This window comes from Gambusia affinis, linkage group LG12 (assembly GCF_019740435.1).
Source record: "Gambusia affinis linkage group LG12, SWU_Gaff_1.0, whole genome shotgun sequence".
In the NCBI taxonomy this organism is placed as follows: domain Eukaryota; kingdom Metazoa; phylum Chordata; class Actinopteri; order Cyprinodontiformes; family Poeciliidae; genus Gambusia; species Gambusia affinis.
The window spans coordinates 15,483,103-15,507,762 of record NC_057879.1 but is presented as its reverse complement, the minus strand read 5'-3'; the positions used below and the strand labels follow the sequence as shown (position 1 = coordinate 15,507,762).

At 38.0% G+C, this 24,660-nt stretch overlaps 1 protein-coding gene across 2 annotated transcripts in view; it reads right to left on the bottom strand.

Annotated features, from left to right (window-relative positions):
• The window catches only part of LOC122841229 (tensin-3-like), a 39,968-nt gene that overhangs the window by 9,648 nt on the left and 5,660 nt on the right, over positions 1-24,660 (bottom strand). For both annotated transcript variants that reach the window (XM_044134361.1, XM_044134362.1), the window contains exons 2-16: positions 19,703-19,873; positions 19,436-19,486; positions 19,205-19,327; positions 18,992-19,056; positions 17,984-18,067; positions 17,072-17,187; positions 16,573-16,633; positions 16,397-16,472; positions 16,171-16,300; positions 15,870-15,935; positions 14,739-14,840; positions 7,726-8,904; positions 2,299-2,459; positions 2,061-2,193; positions 1,894-1,977 (exon numbers count right to left, since the gene is read on the bottom strand). In XM_044134361.1, coding sequence (XP_043990296.1) covers positions 1,894-1,977; positions 2,061-2,193; positions 2,299-2,459; positions 7,726-8,904; positions 14,739-14,840; positions 15,870-15,935; positions 16,171-16,300; positions 16,397-16,472; positions 16,573-16,633; positions 17,072-17,187; positions 17,984-18,067; positions 18,992-19,056; positions 19,205-19,327; positions 19,436-19,486; positions 19,703-19,852 — 2,581 coding nt within the window. In that variant the 5' untranslated portion in view covers positions 19,853-19,873. The remainder of the gene's footprint in view (positions 1-1,893; positions 1,978-2,060; positions 2,194-2,298; positions 2,460-7,725; positions 8,905-14,738; positions 14,841-15,869; positions 15,936-16,170; positions 16,301-16,396; positions 16,473-16,572; positions 16,634-17,071; positions 17,188-17,983; positions 18,068-18,991; positions 19,057-19,204; positions 19,328-19,435; positions 19,487-19,702; positions 19,874-24,660) is intronic.

Sequence of the window (24,660 nt, the reverse complement as noted above, 5' to 3'; positions counted from 1 at the left end):
GGAACCCGTTAATTTAATAGTACTTTGCATAGTTCTAGAAAAATGTAAAATATGAATAAATGCCAACACATATGGACAGTAAATACATGAGAAAATCTGTAAAAATATTTTAGCAATAAAGAAAAAAAATCCCCAAATTCATTGAGGGAAAAACCCCTGGTTTAAATTGCATAATAAGAATTGGAATTAACAGTAATAAAACTGTCCACAGGCACCAAAATTATCTGGTCTATATATACATAAAACCAATCACTGATTATTTCTGCCACAACCCACTTAGTCAACAAAGCAAGCCAAACTAAAGCTGAAAATTAAAAAAAAAAAAAAAAAGGAAAGCATCTTACCATAATTATCTGAAACCCCTATTTAAATAAACCAGAATCTGGGCCACAGCTATAGACTAACAATCATATATTTCAACAGAGTGTCTCTCCTTGTGATCTAAAGCTAAAAAGGGTTTTTGTTTTCTCCCTGTTCCCCCTGTGTGAACACACTCGCACACAGAGACTTTTTTATGAAGGAAGAAAAGTTGTTCTATGCCATGCCTTCTAGTTGGTAACCATGGAGATGCAGCTGAACTGAATGCAGGGCTGTCTGGGGCACAGCAGGGGAACAGATCTGCAACCAACCCTACACCCTTGAGAAATACTGTATATCTTGGGGGCTCAAGTGAAAAAAGCAGGGACCACATGCAAAAATGAAAGTAAAAGTTCTGTGATTTCCCAGAAAACAGGGTCTAAGCACTAAGACAACAATGTGCAAACTTAAAACTCAGCGATATGCATATAATCACAGGGTGTGCCCCTTCTCAGATAAAGACCACAGCTCAACAAAAAAGAAACAATGAAGATATTTATAAAAATGCCTTATTTCACATAAGAAAACCACACATGCAATCTTCTTGGGGCAGAAAATTGTTTTGGGAATCTCCCCTCGTCTGTTGCACAAACAGTAAGTTTTTACCATTCCTTGATAACAACAATGTCAGCATTATTTAGGGCATCACAAGTGAGTCCAGATAGTTTGTTTTCCTGCTTCAATCACAGTCATAGGTCAGACATGAAAGACGTAGTCGTAGAGAGAGAGAGAACTAGAAAAAAAAGGTTGTAACTAGCTCACACACGGAGACTTTTAAGAAGAAATGTTTTCTTCCTAAACCAATAAACTTCCAGATATTAATAAAGAATCATAAATGAATAACAGTGATTCTCCTTACAAAGATTGGAGTTAAATCTTCCCATTACATGTTTTCCCTTTCTTAAGGAATAGCTCAGTATTTTCCTAAGTGTGGCTCTTTTCAAAGAACATAATAAGCATGTATCTTATCTGACGTCAATAACTGTTGGTCACCTTCAATATAAGTCCACATTCATAAAGTCGGGCTAGACTTAGAGTGCCCTATTCCACTGTGCTTCCACTGTTTTACTATAACACTAATACCAAAAACAACATAGAGCTTTACACTATGATTTAGAAACCTTTCAAATTTTATTGTGTTTGTATTGGGGTTGTGTTTAAACACAACCTGATGATTATTTACAACGACTTCATACAAAAGTAAATTGTTATAAAAATCTCAACAAAAAAAAATAGTGTTCACTTAAACCATTGAAATATTTTTGTTCTCGTCTTTTATGCATGTCAGAATCTCAATCAGAATGCGTTTCACACAGGGAGATCAATGGTGGTGAACTGTTTCCTCTCCCCATTCCCCATGCAAGATCCTGGGTCCTTTCAGACCTGCAATTAGCAACCTCTGGGTCCAGCTAATCTACATTTACTAAATGAACATTCCAAGAGAAACATCAATCACAATTCAACAAAACATTTGAAAAAATCTGAATTATCTCTACAGAATAGAAACTTTCTGTACATGCAAACTACTGGACCTACCTTGATTTGTTCCAAAGCTTCCAAAAGACTGCATGTTGGGAGACGGAATTTGCCTGAGTTCAGTGAACTCCGACATAGTTTTCACTGGAAATACAAAGATGAGGAGGGTGTGACAGTGTTTACGCAGAATGAGAACCCTCATTAATTTTACAGAACATGTTACTTACCGTAAGGTGTTGGTGGTGAGATGGGGAATGCAGGAGTGGGTGGAGCCATGCCAAGTCCTGTCTCAATTCCCCCAGTGTTGTCTAGGCCCCGGGTTCTATAACTGGTACTGGCACTTCTGTATAACGTGGGATGCTGCAAAAGATGACACATGAAACCCTTCTTACAACAACAACAACAAAAAAACAAACACACAAACATAAAAACATGATTTTGGGAAGAAGCAAGTGCTAAACATACTTGAAACTGAGAGACACACGGCGGGTATGTCTGCTGGCCCTTGTACTCTTCTGGGTCACCCCACCCTGAGTTACAAAAGTCTGAGTGATGATCCATTACATCCTGCCCTTGGCAACTCAAACTTCGTGTGACAGTTCTTCGCACATCATTGGACGGGGCAACTGCATACACACAAGTACATAGTAGCACAATGTTGATTAAATATCAACACTGCTTTATGAGCATAAAAAACTTCAAGGTAGTAAGTTTGAAGAAAACTACATAATCGGACATTAAATCAGCCAAAGCATTTCCTTGCATCATGAACTTTTTGAGGTGAATTACGATTCCCAATTATTCATTTTTGATGAAATACCAGAAATATGATAAAGGAAATACAAGGAATTTTTAAATCATTATTATGAGAATACAAACAATAAGGCTACTATGCCTATGAAAAATTGTGAAAGCCCAAGAAAATATGGCATGGCTCCACAACAAGTGGATGTATTTTAAGGTGACACCTGAAAGACATTGCTTCCATATGAGGCATCAATGAAAAATGAAATCAGCAAAGATAACAGGTAGAACATGTTGGACCCCAACAAGTCTCATTCATCCTCTCAGGATGCAAGTGACCCACATGAGGATTTTCAGACATTATATCACTCAAAAAGTAGACGGGTTTTGTGTTTTAGAGATGATTATGTTTAGGTGAGAAATGAGCAAATCAACCCAAAAATAAAAGCATACGCCATTTTCTTATGAAGGTCAACACACATTAACCATGTCAGACTAAAGACATTTTTAGTATACTTCAGCCTTTGAAAACTTTATTTGGAGTTTTACTGATCCCATTGGAACTGGCTCAAAAAGCAATGTCAAGTGCCAGGCCTAGGAATGATACCCAACCACCGGAGATAGCCAGTGTCTGTTGTTTGTAAGCAAAGGTGCGTAAGGGCACGTCTGATGCCTGGAAATTTGCATTGCTGTTTATAAAAGCATCCCAACTGCAAAGTACAGGAGTGGCAGTATTCTGTTTTAGGGTAGTTTTGCAGGAGGAGGGACAAATATGCTTCACAAAAAAAGACATATAAAGATGTATTATGACCAAAGTACACTTTGTGGAAGGCCTGAAGCAACAGCTTGTAGCTGAAGGAGGAGGACTGCCTCTCCAAATGAGCAACGACCAGGAGCATGGCTCCAAATTAGTTGCAAAGTGTCCTGTTACGGAGGATACATAAGGAAACCCTGATATAAGTCTCAAAGCACTGAGCTAGAATCCCACAAACTGTTGGGAGAACTATGATTCCTGGAATGTTTCGACCAGTCATAAAATATAAAAGGTAAATTCTACCAAATGCTAAGGAAACAGATGTAAACTTCTGAATTAACAAAAACAAAAAAACCTTGCTCATCATTGTGGCATTTAGTCACTGAAATAAATTCAGTTCCCACTTAGGTAATCCTAAGTGACCTGAAAGAGGAAACATCAACTATAATCTACATGCAGACACTGCAGACAAAATGGTTATGTGTCTATTTATACTGGGCATGTAAACATCTGGTTTCAACTGTATGTTCCCCAGCCAGAAATGTTTTAAAAGTTGATATGAAACAAACTTATTTTACTTAAAAGTGACTTCGGCTGATCAAAAGGTTTTTGTTTTTTTTTTCCGAGGAGATGTCCAATGTGGACTAAAGGAGAGCAAGGAGTTTGAGTCTGTGTGAATGTATGTGGGTGTGTGTGACTCCTTTAGGAAGTGTTGCCACTCATCACTAGAGTGTTAATTTGAGCCCTCCCAGGGAGATTTGACCTCTGAGCACTAAAGAATGCTAATGATGAAGAAGTGCTAATGCCTTGGATTGTTATTCATTTTGTCTGGCACCCATAGGATTGCTTTACACTCATGTTCCTCAGTGATTTGCTTTAACAGCTGCATGATAGAACTATTGATGGGACATTTTGTAATTGTGCAATAATTTAACACCTAAAATGAAAGTTGCTGTCCAGTTCCAACAAAATCAGGGAGATAGATACTAACATATCAAATGGAAGGTCATATTTTGACCTGCACCTTCACATTTTAGGAAGTGAAGCTCTAGTTTCAGCTTCTGGTCTCAGAATTATTCCAATGAACAGCTCCACTCAACTCTATCTGTGCTACTGACTGTGATGGAGGATGCCAGCTTGTATCTAGAGCAGCTTTTGTGTATGTACTGCAGTGCTGGCAAACACAGCAAAGTGGAATCACTGGGTTAGATCCCAGCTGGGAAACAGACTCAGTGTCTGAATTCAGCCAGAGAATTTATTCTGATAAACAATAGTGTTTAAATCCTTTAAAGGATTTAAACACAATTTAAAGGACCCTTAAAAGGATTAAATATAGATGCTGCAGCTTCATATAAATTTAAAGGATTTAATAAATGGAATACACAGAGTTGTATGATATTTTTTAGTTTTTGGCACACGGCACAAATACAATATTAAACTTTTGTTTTGTTTTTTCTGCATTTTTCTTTTCATTTTGTGCTATTTAACATTGACTCATTCAACTAACAAAACATTTGCAGAAAGGCTCATCAAATTTACAGTTTCAGGTATGGATAAATAAAAGGCATGTAGTTTATGTATTATATAAAAGGTTTCTAAGTGTGACTTGTGTTGCTTACAGTATGGTTTTCAATGATAATTGTAACAGCTGCCATTAGGCTGCAATGGTTAATAACCATAAACCATTTATGGTTTATACTAACCATTTAATTAACCATAAATGGTTGCAATGGTTAGTAACCATTGCAGCCTTGTAAATTCAGGTTGGGTCCTTTTTTTCCTTTTCAGAGCTCCATCAGTTATTTGCAGTGTAGTATCGTTTCAAATGTCGTTTTATATTGATATTTTAGAATGACATCAATGCTGCAAATTTGATACCTGCGTAATCATGATAAAAATCCTATCTGGTGCCCAATGGAGGCCATGAGAGTATAGTCTTGTTTTATTTTACACAATCATAAATAGAATATTAAAAACAACATTATTAAAGCACCCACTAATGCAATATTACACCCCTCTATTTGTGACATAATACATCAAACTTTTAATGTAAATGACTGTACAATTTCTGATTGAATGAGAGTGAAGAAAAAAATCATTTGTATCCTTATAGTGTATGTGATATTTTTTCAACAATACTTTCTAAAGGGAAATTTGAAAATAAGAGTATATCTGGAGACTCCATGATCTAGAGCATAGATAAATTAATATGTATAGGTTAATCAAGAGGATACTACAGTGCATGCATCACTAAGAAAAACTACAAATATTTACCCTCTGGTGCTAGATCTTTACAGTAAGACTGATCCATGCAAGCCTGTGTTGACACATCACAGATATCTGTGAGGAGTTTGCACAGGACCAGACACACATAATAAGACTAACTCACTACAGTCTGATTGACCTGCAAGATAATAAACAGCTTTTCCAAAATATTACAGAGCTAACTCCCCTCTCACACTCATAGGCACCGAAATACCTGCATTGAATGTTGATAGCTTCAACCTGGAAATTGGGATATCTTAAGGGCTAAAGAAAGTAACTTAAAATAAATCTTGATTGTAAAAAACTAAAAGTAGCTGAAATGGTTAACCTTAACTTGTCTTTCTGCGGTAAGAAGACCAGAAGAAGGATAAAACTTGGTAGGAAATTATTTCTAAAAACAACAACTATAAAAGCTACCGCTTTTCATGTTCTTTTATCTTTCTTTCCAAATGAAGCAGATGAGTTTATTTGCGGCAACAGGTAAGTATTGGGAATCAAATGGAAAAAGGTGCGCCTGCAGGCTTACTTGTTCCTCCTTTGGGAATTCCTAAGGTCTCTACATAGTTACCCCACTCCTCCGCCCTCTTCTGCAACTGCCAGCTATGATTCATGAAGCTACACAGCTTTCCATGTTTTCTCTGCATGGCTGAGTTTCTTTTGACTGCACCTTCTTCAGTCAACATCCTATTGCATTATAACTTGAGCTTAATCTAATACAGAAAGAGAACAATCTGCACTGGACAGAGATATAAACTTTAGAAAACTTTGTTTGATTAAATGATAAAATGTTTCTTTAAGTTGGTCTGATAAGGTTTAGCGAGGGGAAAAAAAGTGAAAAAGGAATCTGATCACAACACTGATGGCATCAGATGCATAGGAAACAAGATGGCAAACATTATCCTTCAGTATGAAAGTATGGAACAGGCTGGTATCTAATTCAGATGCAAGTGCTTGAAAGTGCTTACAATGCATAACTGTGTTTTTTTTGACAATACACTAGTAACTATTTTTTTATGAAAATGTTATTTTGTTGATCATAAGCTAAATATTTAGTCTCTACTATCAAAGTTCAAGAAGCGGAGAGGTTCACAAAGACTGATAAAAAGCTGTTCTCTCTTTCTTTGTGCACCTCTACTGATCCTGCACTCAGTTGGTTGCACATACAAGTTTGGACAGAACTCTTTCCTCAGAAAACAAAATCTGAAATTCTGGCAGGAACCCTACCATTTCTGTCATGAAAACATGCTGGAAGGGAGAAACAAGAGAACAAGGTTCAATCATCCTTTGTTTGCCAAAAAAAGCTATCTGTATACTCAGTTCTTATATTGTTTACTTGAAGATGACATTTTTAAATTATAAGTAGAAAACATAGTGTTTAATGGTTATGGCACCTGCATAAACCCAAACTAGGTAGAATGGAAGGGAGGGAAAAGTTGAAGGAAGAAAGAATAATGACTGCTGAATGGCCAAAAGATTGAATGAATGATAAATATATTGCTGGACAGAGGGATGAATGGACATCTTAATGACAAAAAATACGGAACAGAGAACAAATGCATGGAATTAAGGACATATGAAGAGTTAATACATGGCTGTTTAAAAGGAAGAAAGCACAATTAATGGACAAGTTCAGTGACATAAGGAACATAAGATGGAGAGATACATAGTAGGTAGTTTGAGGGATGGACAAACAAATGGATGGATGGGTGATGGACGCTTAGGAAATAGTATGAAGAACTGTGGACAATGGGATGGATGAACAGACAGACAGATAGATAGAATACACAAACATCAGATGGATGGAAAGATGAATTAACGGATAGACGATGGATGAATTAATCAACAGATGAACAAATGTGATGAACAAATGGATGGTTGAATGGACAATGGATAATGAAAGGATATCACTTTTAGAAAACATTATATAGGAAAAAGTCTTCAACATTCTTCAATTTTACACTTTTCTATTTACCGAGGTTACCAAATAAACCAATTGCACACTATTCCAGAATGCCCTGCACACTAATTTCAACCTCCGACTACATAAACCCCATTATCTAACTCCTCTACTTTCATTAAATATTTCATTCAATGACGAGACTCAAGAACACCCAGGCTGACTATCTTACCTGTCTGTGTTGGGTTTTTTAGAGTTGCTGTGTTACAATCGTTGAATCTGACATCCATGCTGTTTGAACTTTTGCTGGCTGAGCCGTTGAACTGCGTCCCGCCATCCCTCTTGGTGGACTTGCTGAAGCCCGATCTAGGCACAAACATGGGATCCAGGTCCATGATCAGCTGATTTAGATGATCAATGGAGTTATCAATATCCATTGTTAGGGACTTTATCTCGTCATCATGCTTGTTATTGTTGTTGTTATTATTGGTGGTTGGCTGTTCCTTGTGAGGTACTGTGTTCTTGACACTTTCCATTTTTGTGTCCCTGATGTGGTTCTGTGGTTGGTTGGCCAGACATTCTTTGGGTGAACCGCTCCCAGATTTGATCCCAGAATACCTATCGGTGTCATTTCCATCCTCAGGCATGTAGTTAAACTGCTGCATAGCAACCATCTGTTGCTGCCGAACCCAGGACTGTGTGGAGTAGCTCTCCTGTCTGTAAACCTGCTGCTTTGGTGTAGGAGCACTGCTGGGGTTAGAGGAAGTCACAGAGTTGCTTCTGGAGCTCAGAAAGGTTCTTCTCTCAAAATCATCCATTTGTTGAGGTGCAGTGTGATGTAAGTGGTGCTGGTTGTGATGGTCCTCTGATCCAGGACACCCGAACCCATCCGAAAGAAGGGAATTTTGGCTGCTCTTGTGGCACGAGGACGACAGAGTTCCTAGGCTGTCCAAACTGTGCAGATCATGACCTGTGTTGACTTCATCATCAAGGATGTCCGTCTCTCTCTCTCGGGGTCGGGTGTCTCCATTAAAGTGCAACTGTACTGGAAGTGTCTGTTTCAAGCCCAACTTAGGGCCTGGGTCATCCATCTCATCCAGGGAAGGATCCTCGAGACCAAAACCACTAAGGAGCTGCTTCAGCTGGACCTTCTCCTGTGGACTGGGTCCTTGGTTAGCCCTCACAGTGGTGGTGCTGCTGCTGCTGCTGGTGGTGACAGGTGTCTGTCTTTCTGCCCACAGAGATGTGCTGGACAGGCCTGAGTCGCTGCTCACAGACAGGGCGTGGTCACTATGGTCAGGGCTGGAGGTGGTGGAGGTTGTGCGGGTCCCTCTTCCCAGCGTGGCTTCTCCACAGACAACGCTCCTCTTGCTAGCTGCTTTGTCCTGGTTTAGGCCCTGAGAGCGTGGCGCTGCAAAACAGAAGAGATGCTGCAGCTTCATACAGTCAGCTGGTATGGTCACACGCAGATACAAGACAAACAGGGGACTCACAAAGACAAGACTCCATCAAATGTGTACAGTCATATTCTGCAATTGACAGGGACACAACAGGAATCACAGCTCAACTCACAAAATCAACATTTAAAACAGGACATAAAACCAAGTCATCAGAATAGTTCAGGATATCTGAAGTGAGGTTCTGTTAAAAAATGACAAACAGTTAATATCTTACCTGAGGTGGATAAATGTTTTGGAGTCTTGATTTGTTATTATTCAGATTAGCTAGTTTTGACAAGATCATTTTAACTTCACTTAGATTTACTGATTTGCTCCAAACCATACAAATCTCTTTGTAGGACTGTTTACATATACATTTATAATCCATATCTCCTAAATATGTATGACCTTGATAAGTGTGGTGCTCAAAGTATGTTATGAATGCCTAGACAAGTCAAACTTTCTTTAAATATTGATTTCATTTAAACATTTAATATTAAAACTGGCAGCTTCAGAAACTACTAGTGTTTTTATTCAATAGAAAAATTGCATGTTTGAAACTGTGGATGTCATGAGACAGTGTTCTGTCTAACTGGTAGTTTGTTGACGCTTGTATTCACTATTGCCTAAAAGGATATGGTTTAGAAAAGTAATATAATTTCAAATAAGTTTTTTTTCAATCTGCCATTTAAAGTGGCATAAGTTTTACAATATATTAAGTCAGTGTCTGATTGGCTGATCAGCTACTTGTGACATTTCAATGTCATGAAGCTTGGTTCTGGTTCTAATCCAGAAGAACCAAGAACCCTTGCTGCGGTGCATTGCACACTTCATCGGATCAGGTTGCATTAAATGTTTTTGTTTGCATCATACACATTGTTGTCAGAATGGCTGGTGCAGAGCCTTATGTTGTTCAGAAAAAGTAACAGAAAATAAAGCACAATTTTAGGCTCTATCCCTAAAAAAAAAACAAAACAAAAAAAAAAAAAAAAAAAAAAAAACTTTCACCTTCATACTTCAGAAATAATAAGGCTTAATTTGATACATACTATAAAAGAGATTGTTATGGGATGGTTTAATTTTTAATATTAGCTTACTTATTTCACCACTACATAAATAGTTTTATCTGCTTATTACCTTTTAACAGAACCTCATTTTAAAAATCCTAAGCTTTCCCCTTAAAATACTGGGAGGGAAAAAAACAAATTAATCATTTGACCTTACTGAAACAACTTACTTATCTTCTCCTTTCATTTCTTCTAAATATAAAGCAAACATAGTCCATAGTTCCATTATCAGTCCACCAGGTCAAATGCCAAAATTCTAAGTAACGCCATGACATTTGTGATAGCCAGTATTGCCCTTCATATTCAGGTTATGGATACAATGTCAAATATTGCACAGGCTCCCACAAGTTTTAGATGACTAGAGGGCTGCATTCCTCTCACTTTCCCTTGCCCTTTGACCCTCAGCATATGTCCAAACAACCTTCTTAATCCTCAGATGCTACAGATAAAAAAAAAAAAAAGAAAACTTCAAATACAGAGTTAACAAAGATACTGTCTCACTGTCATTCTCACTCTGCCTCAACAAAAAGGAGGTAGAATTTAACTCCTATGCCTTCTGTCTCAATCTACTACCTTAACTGCTTGGCTTTCCAAAAAACTATGACTAGAAGGTTTGAATAACTGACAAGCATAATAAAACCTTTCCCCCACTCCCTCCCTTCTTTTCTCCTGCAAAGGTTACTTTTATGTATGGTTTGGGCCCCACACAAATCTGCATCCCATCTCCAACAGCTTAAGTATAAAGCTCAGCGCAGGCCTGTTCTGCCGGGAGTTTTTCAACAAATCCCTCTCCTGACATTCCATTTAGCAAAGCGTAAGCCGGCATTTAACCTCTTCACCTCAATTCTTGCCATTTTTTTCCTTCATCAACCCTGACATCCAGCACTGCCCCCCAACCATACACTCCTTGATGGCCACCCATCGACTTCAAGAGGAAAATCTCTTACCTTCACTTTCCTTGCCAGGTTAGAATTTCAGAAATTCAAAGTCTCAGGTGAAGCCAAACATGTGAAGGAGAACAAGCTATGCGGATGCACGAGAACAAACATGGCTTTTAACATGTGGATAATAATGGAAGGCAAATCTCGAATGTTTCATTAAGTTAGCTGGTTTTCTTTTTCTGCTGTGAAGGTGAGAGTATTTGCACTCTACAGAAGAGAAGTGGTGTTGGTGGGGGGGATAAGGGGTTTGAAATCTCCATATAAGGCCAAAGGAATGTAAACAAGTGAGGCGGAGCTATTGCGCTCAACAGGGTTGGAGGAAACGGGTAACCCGACCTCTCGCCTCTATTTTACGGGACTACCCCACTGGGGAAAAGAAGGAATAGGAGGCAGGCAAAATAGCGATATATCGTATGAGAAAGGGATGGGGGTGGGGGAAAAGACAGAGGATGAAAACAACATTCCTGGAGCTCAAGACATATCCACTCTGTAAAAAAGACACTTTGTAATTAAAGGCAAAGATTAACTTCTGCTAGGAGCCCAGAGCTATTTTTATGAAAAATGGCAGGCAAGTTGTTTTTCTCTCAATCTGGTGTGTCAGAAGAAGACATATAGAAGACATATTATCTGCCTTAAAGCACAAAGCGGGATAAAAACATGTTTAAAAAAAAAAAGCCTTGTTAGAGATCATAAACTGTTTTTTGAAAAAACAGCTTGAAGTCATTTTGCTTTCACTGGATATCCAGAAAGATTGTGAACTGGAGTTAAATCACCCATTTCTTCATTCTTCTATTCATTACATTTGGTGTTATGGTGCTGTCAGTCCTTTAAAACCATATCCACCAATTACAGTGCAGAGAGAAGAAAAACCACAACTCTTCCGTAAATTGCTCTCGCTTTAGGAAGTCTGGTGGGGTACGACTATGCAATTACCCAGCCCTCGTTTATAACCATTTTGCCTTTCCACTAAAAGTGGGAGTCAAAACCATAATGAAGACAATAATATTTTCTGAATATACCAAAAAATTTCTAATGTGCTTTGTCTATTCATAGACAGTGGAAGTAAAAGTTTAATTTGGCCAGCGGCATTATTTTATTGTTTTGTAATGCATACTACTACACCTAAAACAGATTTGACGAACGAAGATGCACAAGCTCCACCAGAATGATGAGGTCGTTGTGATTACCATTGATCACAATCAGTGGGGTCATTGGAATATTCAACAAAAATATTGCAATTCATTATTTTTAGATTGAGCTCAGACAGACTGTATTGACGGTGTCTGTGAACAGCAATATTCAAGTCTTACCAAAGATTCACAATTGGATTTAGGTCTGGAACTTCCAACACTTCTCTCAAATCTTTTTCAGCATCTAGCTGTTTATCTTCTTGGATTGCATGGCATTTAACTTCATTCATCTTCCTGCCAAATCTTCCCACCAATGTGTCGCTTTATCTTCCACATTACAATTATCCACCATTGTGACTTGGTCTATTGTATAATCCCAGCAAAACACATTGAAGTTTGTGCTTGTAACTTTTTAAATCATTTGAACCTTTCCATGCTGCGTTTTATTTTGAATATATTTGCGAATATATACATGTGCTTTTAGAATGTGCATTACATGAACAATGACTTACAGATGGGGTATTATGTAAAATAAAATCATGGCAGCCATTCAGGGGTGCCTAAATGCTTGCTCATACATAGATATGCTTATTTCAACAAACGCTCCTTCATGGAGGTGCGGTTTCCAGCCAAGCTTCCACCACTCAGAGCACCCCTCCTCCAGCTCCATCAGACTATGAACCATATGAACCATTACTCAGTCCATCATTTTTTAGAACTGTTGTAAATGGAATAATGGAGGAACATTGTTTGGATGAGTTGCTAGAGGTAGGATGTGGGAAAAAGCAGGAGATTTGATAGAGGCCAATTTCAAGGCATGAAGTTACAATGTCAAATTTGTTTAAGGTTACATTTTAGTTACAGCATTTTTAACAATTGAAGGTATGTGATTGTGCTATAAAGTGGCACTAAGTTCCCAGAAAATACACAATTCCTCCACTTTAAATGAGAGTACTCAGAAATACTCATAAAAAACAAATCCAATTTGAGTAATTTTCAGGATTTGACAAAATTTACTTTGAGTATATTTGTCACCTCTGCTTATAATTTGACAATGCAGTCAGTTTTAGACTTTTATTCAAAATGCAAGCCTAAAGAATTCAGCAAAAAGAACAAATGTAATGTAATGCATGAGGCTATCCTATCACTTCTTTGAAGCAATTAGACTAACCATGGAGGGAATTTCTAAAGACACATCCGATTTCCAGAAATATCTCTTTCAGCTATTTAGATTTCAGTTCTGAGCCAATTTTCATTTTCTGTTTATGCATCTAATGATGTAACTTATCTTGTCAGCTAAGTTGTATGGAGAACAAAAAAATGCTAAGACTTTTATATATGCATTATAATTAATTCAACTTTCAATGAAATCTCATTCCATTTATAAAAGGTAGTGGCAAAATAGAGACAGGGTTCATGGTGACACTAAGCAAAGACAGTCGACCAGTTCAGAAATAAACTAAACCAAACAACCATCATCTTAATTCTCACTTTGCAGTAAATACACTCTACCAATTAAAATAGACAATGAGGTAAATAACGTTTTCTTCTCACAACCTTATCACTAAGGTGTCAAACAGCTTCCAGACTTCCTCCTCCACAGACGTCACTGGGTGACAGTGTCTTTGAAGCAAACTGGTTCAGGGTGAGCTCTTCTAGTAAGTAGATGCAGAATTTCAGCAAAGTTTTCCATCCTTCTTCTCATATGTTCGAGTTTACATGCGAAAACAAAGCTGTAAATATCCCACATGAATGCTGTGGAATCAAGGCAGTTGGGATATAGAAAAGCTCTTTTGTTGATGCCTCTCCTTTCCTTTGATGAATTCTTACATTTGTGTGGTTTTCTTTTCATTGCAATCCCAGAAGCTGGAGTTAAAACTTCGTGTGGACGTGTTTGCTTTTTTTTTGTTTTGTTTTTTGTTTTTTTAATGAAAGTCTAAAAATAAGAAGGCAGACTGTTTTCATCAAGTCAAACTTGGCTTATAAAAACACTCAATGAACACTGGGAAAGGGTGGATTTGGATTTTAATGTTACTACCACGTAGCTCTATTCTGAGAGGTTGTTGTGAATGCTGTGGTTCAGTGGAGAGCGACAACCACAGCGAGGACAAGACGCTCCGACAGGGTGGTTCACTAAGTACATATGTGTATATAAATATACGTACACATATATGCATGTGGGTGTCCAGGAGTGAGAATTTGTATATGTGTGGGATCCCTATTAACTTGAATAAAGAAGAAATCTCTTGAGAACCCTCTGCTCTTCCTCTGGACCCAGCATTCCCAAAGTGAAACAACACTGCTTTCCAACAAAAACAACACTTCTTGCCATTCTCATCATACCGCATGCCAAGGTGGCATTTTAGCCACTGTCCTTTCTCACCACTTTAAATGGGTTACATAAACCACATTAGTGTTAAGAGTTAATAGTTATTCCTAGATAGCTTAGGCTATCGAACCTAAGATACTATGTTTGGGGAAAAAAGGGTTAGTGTGACTGTTTATTTATGCAAAACAGTAACTATTTTAAAATAGCACATGTGTTTCTTTCCTGTATTCATGAAATTTCCAATGTTTGAGTTCAGTAGGTGAATCATCATTGTAGACCTCAGAGATGAAATGACGTCTTCTGAGTCAAATTACATTTAAAGCAGCATAGCGTCTGTACCTTCACCATCACAGATGTTCTTGTACGAGTCCCAGCGAGTCAGAGGATCTGCAGTGTTGTAATCCACATTAACATCGGGTCCATTTTGCCACCTGTCAGCACCTGAAAACAAAATCCACACTCTTGAAGAACCTAAAAATCTAAGTAATATTTATTACAGACACACCTCACATGAATGCAAAACACAAAAGTCAGTGAATATCAGTAACAAATTATACAAACTAAATTAAAATGGAACAAGGAAATAGGATTTGTCTACCAGCATACTAAAGTCCAAAAGTTGGAATTTCCAAGTTTTGGTTGGAGAAAGCCCCTTAAACTCAGGGATCCTATGTCAATCTGCACACAACCTCCTTAGAGTTCAGATTAAGATTAAATCAGATCTCTGGCTCTGATGCTACTACTCTTTAAACTGTGAAAGTTTAAAAGGGCGTCAACACTTCTTCATGGTACTGTGTTTAAATATATCAAATGGAGAGAAATATGTTGCTTTTGGGCATGTTTTACAAATAGTAGTTAGCGCTACAAGACTAGTGCTAATGTTGTAAACTTCCAACTAGAACAGCTGGGTTTTCCATCACGAAGGTAAAAAAAATAACATGTAAACAGTAAAAACAGAAAGGTTGAGTGATTTATTTTTTATTGATCTGCTAAATTAAGCAGTCTTATACTATCTCTTCACAAAGTAAAATAAATGTTTATCTGAACCAAAAGGGTCTTGTTTCAGATAAACAAATTTATCTTGTTTAAAGAGTCTTGTTTTGCTGTTTCCACCAAACTAAATTCAGTAAAAACTTTCATCAAAAGTAGCTTTACGTGCAATTCCAGTATGTGGAGATCGTCATATTAACAAAATAGACACATAGGCGTACATAACACAGTGAATGACACTGCGATGTAGTTTCTTTCCAGTTGGTTTCGGAGGACACCACATGCTGTGTTTCTTTACCTCTCTGTCAGCACACACTTCACACTACATTTCCCCTCTGTGGCATTCCACATCCCCTCTCACCAGGGGAGTAGAGAGAGGAAGACGGAAGGGAAAAGTAAGAGGGCACTCCATCTACCTTTCTAATTAATCAATCTTGTGTTTGCTTATTAAAAAAAAAAAATTGTACAAGCAAAACTTACCTGGAATTCTTTCTGGTCCTTCAGAAAAGATAAGTTCAACCTTGCCGTAATCTGGAAATCTGGGATCTATAATGACAGCAAGCACAGGAATGATGTAACTGTTTGGTATTAAGACCTGGAACATGTACTAAGTTTCTATACTTCTACTGTCTTTCTTTCACAAAAAAAAAAAAAAAAAAAAAAATGCCAGTAAAATCTGTGCCTTACAAAGCAGGAGAGCTGCTGTTTACTGGGAGCGGCACATTGAGGCCTGTTCTTAGAGTTTGTTTGGTTTTTTTTTGTTTTTTTTTTGCAGGTGTACCTTTGTTGGCATTCTCCATGTCCTCCTTTTCAAATATCAGGTTGTAACCCTGTACTGCTCCCGTGTGGAACTGCAGCCGGAAAATCACCTCGCGTTCTGACGTTACATCACTTTTGTGATAGCATTTGATCTACAAAATGAAAGAAAGAAATCAACATGATCACAGCAGTCAGTATTAAAGCCACTATCTTTGTGAACATGTCTTGTTCTCCCTTTTTTTTCCTACCATGATGTCTCCTTTCAGGAGCTGGGCAGGCTCCAGATTGATACACACACGATCCCTGTGATTTGAACCAATGTGACTTGAACAAAAACAACAGACGGTACAGTCAAAGTGAGTTGGCTTGAAGAAGCTGTTAAATTTGAATTAAAATTAGCATGAAATTAATTTGAGCAACTTACTAGACTCCAGAGGAGTACACTGCTTGCATTCCTTGGTAGACTTTGATGTATGGGCAACACACTAAACAAAACAAAAGGAAAACAAAGAAAACCTGCAATTAATGTATTTTTTTCGAGGTGCTTTGATAACATGACCTCTGGGCATTACTTTGCTGAGGCCTGAAGTGTGATAAGCTGTTGTTGTGGGAGGAGGATTTTGGGTCCAAGATGTGATGACGACTTCTTGTTGATTCAATGAAATGAGCAAAAACAGTAATTTCCACCTAAGCACCTCAAAATGAAAGAATTCCCTGTGCTCTGTGGTGAACAGGGAATTTAGGAGAGGATTACGTCTTTTACACAATGTCCATGTGCCTGAGCATGCAAGTGTGCTTGAAAAAAAAAAAAGAAATAGGAATATAGTTCGAATAAGACTCTGATGTGGCTATTTTTAACCCTTTCATTGTAATTTCTCTGACTCTGGTGAGTGGATATTTTGATAAAGTACTATGACTTTAACCTCTGCTGGCAGCCTCAAAGTTTGGGATCCCATGGAGGACGACACAGTGCAGGAACAAAGGTGAGGCGTTGATCTTCATGGACCCACTTAGTAAACTGTTGAGGATCCAAACATACCTGACGGGAATGCAAAGGTGAAGAGAATAACATTTAGCAAGACTATTACAAGGCTTCCCACAACAGAAAACATGTTGAATCATGCAACAGAGTGGAAGGAATGCATGTTAAACAAGGTTCCAATAAATGACCCACTTATCCTTAATTACTCAGAGAGTAATTTAACTTTTAATAAATGTGTTTAATAGATGTTCACTAACTTTGCAGACATCTGGTTCAGATGCGTCACTAAAAGTTGTCAGATGTCTGATCTTGGACCAGAATTTATTGTGATGCCTTAAAACAAGCATATAGGTTTCAACATGTTTTTTTTGTGATAGAGGTAGTACAGAAGATGTACTACCTCTATCACAAAATTTACAAACATTTTTACCTCACTAATAAAGGAGAATGAAACCATTTGATGATGGCTGATGCTCTTAAAGAAATGCTGAGAGTTCTTAGTTTTTATCCATTTCATGTATATCAATTAGTAAATAAGCTTGAAGTACAGTATAGAAAATTTTATTCACAACCTCCACAGATGAAACATATCTTACTGAATGTTGTGACAGACATTCATGGGCAAGATGGGTAGACGAAACACTTTAGCACATCAGTGTTAGCAATGATGAATCATAAAATATTAGCATTACATCAGGTCATTACGAGATCTTTATTCTTACTTAAACAGTGGATGCCCTTCAGCTAAACGACATTGACTGTATGCTATGGAAGAAGGTGGGTCAGAATGTTTGGAGGGAGATGCTTATTGGGTCAAACAGGAGATGGTTTACCCTTCCATTCAGGGTCTTACCGCTTCTGTGAAGGTGTCATCAGAGCTGAGACCTTGTCATCGTAGTATTTCCTCATGGCAAAGCGGTCCAGTGCTTGATCAGCACTTTGAGGGAGACAGAAAGACGCACTAAACACTTTAGGTAATTATGACTCAAGAGAGAAATTATACTCTGGACTACAACAGTGTTAACCCAAACTCGCTTCAGTTAGAGCAAAGCAGCCATTTACACACACTCGCATCTGAAAACAGGGAAAGTAAGTTGACAGACAGAAGATTCCAGTAGAGAGGAAGAGAATCAGCCCTAAGTAAACACAGAGGGACAGAGAGAGGCCCGAGTGTGTGCACAGCTTGGTTTATTCAGACAGACCTAAAGCTAATAGGCCCCGCAACATTTTAACCAGATCTCTGCTTCCCTTCCTCTGCTCCCTCTTGATTTGTTTATTTCCCTGCTTTTCATTTTTGCTCTGATATCTACATTCAGACCAGCGAGCTACACTCTCTCTCAGTTGGGCGAAAGCTTGAATTAGAAACCAGCTTAATCAAATGGTGACCTGTGCTCAAGCAACAGTGCCTCTCCATGTGCAGGAGAGAGCTAGACAGGATTTTAAAAATATATATACCTCCAGGTTTTCATGATTGATCAAAGTAATGGAAAAATAAATCATTTTGGAGACTCTGATATAACAGGGTAAACACATGCTTCAGAGCTGATTCATGCAATTCAATCCAGGGTGATTCATGGCTCAAATCATGTGGCTTTCTTTTGATTCTGGAACAGGAAACCTTTGAGTCACTTTTCCAAATCACCTTGAGCCAAAATGAAAGGAGGCAGATAAATTAAATGTGGTCCAGCAATGACATTGGATATGGTCTAAACAAAATGATTCTGCAGAAATTGTTGTGGTTCATTGCTCACCGACAACAAAGCGTGAACACACATAAGCTATGATGAATCTTGACTTCAGGGGAAGGAAAAGAAGACTTTTATAGTAACATAAGAGAAATCACAACATGAGATGTGGTTACCTGGCAGACACGTCAGTGAAATGCACAAAGGAGGAAATGACAACACCAATTCGACCCTTGCCACCCTGCGAAAAACAAAACCCGAAACTGGAAGATTCGATATGTGTAATTATTTTTTTTACTTTACAGGGCTGGGTCAGATCTAGAGTATTCTAACTGTGCAATCAGAAACTGAAAAACACAGGTGATCTTCCATGTGGCGTACACACTTACCCTGCAGTGTATGACGACCACATGTAAAGGGTCGGCATTGAGCCAACTCTCCATGGCCTTACAGATGGTGCAGATCTTATCCAGCGGAGGAGCATGTAGGTCTGGCCAACCGGTGTCCAAAGTCTACAAAATATCACAGTTTATAATTAACACATGCACCTCTTCCCTTTACCTGGCCTAGTTTTCTCAGAAAATATTATCAAGCAGAAACCATATACTGTATATCCTTACCTTTGGGTTCATTCTGGTGAGGTCATGTCTTCTCTCTGACAGGTTGATAATCTAAAGAAAACAACAAACCACAGACTAACAACAACATCTCACTGATTTCTACTTTAATTCCTACTCTTAGCCTGAGTAAAGGTGTGATCTGAGATCAATACCTTCATGTCAATATCCAATGAGAACCTATTAGAGCTAGTTCAAATCAAAGCGATGTGGACTCTCACATTTGTCTTCTTCTAATTCTTAAGGGTAAGATGGAGAATTACCACTCACCAGGTAATTATCTGCATGCTTGGATTTGAGCATTCGTGTGACATCCTTTAGATTAAGCAAGTAGATCTCCTCAGAGCATCCCCGAGGGAAGGAGACGGCGATGATCCGTTCTGTGATATAGGTGAGGTCGAGCTCGTATCCCTCCTCCATCTTAAAGCTTTTCTGTTATTCCTTTCAAGAAACATACAGACTGATTACATAGAAGAACAAAGCACTGCAGTTCACTCACACCATTCCCATTTTAAGCAGGTGACTTTACTTAAGTCAATATTTGATGGTCAAAGTCCCCAGCTTCAGTTATTGTGTCTGACTTTTCCACAGATATCTCTGGAAAAACGCTTCAGCTCCACATTATAAGATAGAGAATGCTCTACACAGCAATGGTCAACAGAATCTGTGGCAAGTACTGTACAGGTTGAAACTAAGCAATGCCTTTTCTGCACAGGACAGATAATTACAAAGTATCTGCAGTGTGAAAGGAGTATCGCAACAATGGTATTAAGTAACAGTGACAAAGTATAAAACAAAAAAACAAAAGAGTTCCAGTTGAAACCAGTTGTAAATCCCTCTGTGGCAGTGTGTCCCAGTTACCTCATGGACATGAACTTCCTGCTGTGGTGGTACAGACTCTAAAGACTGAGTCACCATTTACCACCCCTCCAAACTCCACACACGGATGTTTTGCTTTGTTATCTACTCATCACTGTGCAAGCATGCTGTCTCTTAGCTAGAGAATAAGATATTTTTGTGGTTCTGACAGACTGTTAGAACTGTTGGAAATAATAACATGAACAGACGATTGAAAATACCATAAAGGAAGTAAATGGAAAAATTCTTACCACAATACTAACCATTCAGCCGCAAGTTTCAAACTAACTATGGCTGAAGAGCACAACATTGCTTGAGTTATCACAGTGTGCTATTCACAAATCACTTGGGTTCCGGTACTCATGTCAAAGTAAATTTACAACCTTTTTAGAAACTGCTAAATATTAATGAAGATTAAGCGTACTCCTCTGTGCCAATTAATTTCCTTGATGGCAGAGGAACACAACACTAAGCCCAGGGCTCTGACGCAGCCCTTAAATACTTCATATTTCAATCCAATTGAGAATTTCTGGGATCTGCCAAAACAAGTCCTATCCAGAGAGACCTCATTTATCAACCAACAGGACTCAAAAAACTGCACCAGCAACCACAGGATACCCAAAGAGGTCTAAAGTTCATCCCCTTGCAAATTAGTACAATTTGAAACAGATAATGTTCACTTATTCACAATTCACTGGGTGCTTTGGAATCCAAAGTTGCAATTCTCCCTGTGCTACAACTCTCATGCTGTGCTGTGCTCAAATTGTTATTTAGACAACATATTTTTAATTGATTCATATAAATGCATACCATAAACCATAAACTGTGCTAGTAAATAACTTAAAAAATATAAGCATTGCATATGCTACAGACAAAAGTAACAAAAGGTTAGTTTTAAATATTATGACCTATATTTTAGTCATATAGCTGATTATACTGGAACATACAAAACTGACATATACTGTGACTTGAGTTACAATTTGATCTAATCACATCCTAAGACAAAGACAATCTTAATTTGACTTGATCATCTAGGGTGAAACTGGATTAAGTATTTATTATTCAGTTAAACCTTGTACAGAATCATTAAGCCATTCACACTTTCCAGAATTAGTTATACCATCATATAAGGTTCTCTGTTGGGACCATTTATATTATTAATTTACATGTGTTTCTGGCATAGATTCTAATAATCTATGCCATTGATTGCATAGATTCTAATAATCTATGTCATTGATTGCATAGATTATAACTTTCACTGGTGGAAAAGTACCACGGATTGTACTGATTGTATTTCCTTTGGCTGTAAATACTGAGCAAATTAAACACTGCAAACTGTACTGGGAGGAGAGATAATTGGTATATCAGCAATATTTTTTTGTTTTTTTTAGGAAAGGACACTGATATTTCCTTCAGTCAAAAAAAGAAAGAAAACAAAAAGAACTTGACAATGGATAATGGATTGAAAACTAGTGTTTGTTATGTGGATCTGGTGGGAAGGACATCTCAGGTAATTATTGTGCTGAATGACCAGCTTAACTGGTCATTCAGCCACCCTATTTTTGGGCATTTTTTCAGCCCAAAAAAGCCCACCCATGGCTTTTTTTTTGTATAAAAAAAGCAGTACAAAACTGACATTCATAATGAGAATATAAAACACCATCAGCACATGTAAAAGGTTTACTACTATTCATTACTGTGTTCTGCATGGTAGCCATATTGAATTTTGAGGCTCTATTTTGATGATGAATATCCAACTTTGCCCAGTGGAATATACAGTTACTTTGGCCTAACATGATTTTTTCTTTTTTTTTTTATTGATTGATGGTCCATGTTCCAAAATCATTTCCATAAGTACTGTGATTACATTTTCTTAAGCTTATATTTAATTAATTAATTTCTTCAAGAATGATATCATGCTCTTTGAAAGACCCTAAACTGATTGTTGTGAGTAAATGATACAAAAGAATGCGTCCATCAGTTATATGTAAAATGACCCCAGGCTACAATCCATCCCTCTGAGTGGGGCATAGTGAGGGAGAAATAAATGGGGGACAGTGTAGTCATGGCTTAAACCAACCCACAGAGTGGAATGGAATAGGCCGTGTGAAGAGGTCATCTCATCTCTAAGGGAAACTGGGCTGTGTTTTTCCACAGTGTGTGTTGGCTGAGTTCCTCGAAACCACGGGCTGGTCCTCGGAGTTTGTTGGAACAAATGGCTTATTGACCAATAAATATTTAGGGAACTTTGCATTTCCATTAAGAGTGGTGAATTTTGAGGTGTAACAGGATGACAGCGATTTAATCTGCTAACATCATGATCAGTACATTTCAGCACTAATTGAACAGAGGGTTTTGAAGTTATTAGTCAGAATCTGTTTTGCTGTAGCAAAAAAGAAAAAAAAGAAGAAAAGCTGTCTTTACTGCTACCTCATCGCTATGTCAAGTAATGCAGGCAAGTCGGTGAGAGGAATTGTAGCATTACCAATACATTGCTGATGATTCTTTTGCTTACCGACATTATTGGCACAATACACTCAGCAGTCACTTGTTAGGCAGTGACGCTCAACTGCTCATTAACACAACTCCAAAATAAGCTAATCTATTTGTTGTAATTGTTTAGAATACACATTTTTAAAAAGTTGGCTCCATCTACACCTTAGGCCTGGCCATGCTGTCAGAGGAAGGATTATGTTGTCAACTTTCAGCATAACAGAGGACACAGGCAAGCCGTCTGATCTGGTGTAGAGACAAATGCTAAATAAAGGCCACTAGAGCCAACAAAGCCTTTTAAATAAAAAAAAAAGAGAGAAGCCCAGCAGATTTCTTTTCAGAAGTAGAGCTTTATGGGTTGCACTATAATGCTCCAACTGAGATCTATCTATATTTTCATAACAGATTAGAAAATATTTTAGAAGTTGACTTTTGTCCAGCCTATATTGTGCAATTAATCTATTGAAAGAGATAAAGTGTACTACTTGCAATATATATTTCAGGTATTCTTTTACACCTCAAATCTTGGAAGGTTATAATTTTTTGTATAGTTATTCCAGATGGTTACATGTTGGCATGGAAATAGGACAGCCTGTCATTTTCAGAAACTCCCACCATGCTGCCAGAGGAGTTCAGTTTAAAGTGTTTAAAGAATATATGTCCTTTTGTGTTGGAGCCAATAAATCATAGGTTCAAAGCCTCACCATATGCAGTCAAATGGTGATTTGTTTGGGATAATTGAGAATAAGTAAATGGATTTTGGCAAAAACATTTTTTTGTTGTTGTTGTTGTTGAAGCAATCCTTCCAGTGACTAGTATGGGCAGAGATTTCTATCAGGCAAAATCATCCTCCACTTTAAAAAAAAAATAAGTGGAATGTGAATTTGTTCTGTGAAATCTTCCACCCTGTGGAACATTAATGAGAACAGTAAGCAACTCTGCCTGGTTCCCCTCTAAAGACAGAAGCTGGACTATGTTTGGTTACTTGTCCTTGGGAAACTCGAGGACAAGTAATCTTATCTTGGTTAAACTGTACATTTTAACCAGTTTATGAAAGAGTTTCCAAAACCAAAATTATGCAAGGTTGCAAATAAGAATTTCCAGGTTCCTATCAAATGCTTTTTCTGAATATAGAGATAGTATATTATGTTTACATTATTCAGTCTAAATAACATGTCAAATCATTTCCAAATGATTAAGTTCATCCTAGAATTTAATTTCACGTCTTACAGTATTATGGAAGACTGAAGCAATCACCCTAATTTTTCTACAGCACTCCCCCACTTCTGTCACTCATCACTCAGGCTTGCTTCAGCATGCACTAAGAGATAATTGGTCTTTAAATTTCCCTGACTGCTTTTGTTTCTTGCTTGAAGCACAGCATTTGCTCACAAAGGCTCAGAGTAAGCTGCAGCAAGGTTCTCAAATCCAGAGCCCACCCAGGGCACTGAGAACAAGGTTGGCATAAAGAGTGTCAGGCAGGCAAGAAGGACTCAAGAGACATGTTGCCAGACCTATGGTGAGCAAGCTGAAACAGGTTTCCAAAGGTCAGGATGTTGGGGATTAGGGAGTGTCTGGCTCCCTGTGCTTCAACCACCCTGCAGGTAAGTGCTTGACTAGGCTGTGCTGGTGCTGTCAGCCACGTTTACACATGCATGACCAGTACTTGGAAGCTGTTCCAAATGCCTTTCTTCCAATTATCCTGAGCAGCACTGAAAATAAATTCAAAACATTCGGTTTCCATGTTAAATGGATGAAGAGATATATGGAGTAGCATGTGTGTTAAAGATTCCATTTCTGACGCCACACTTTTTACATGGTAAGCTATTATCTTCTAGCAGGTAAATCAAGGAGAATTATAGGGTTAGATATGAGAC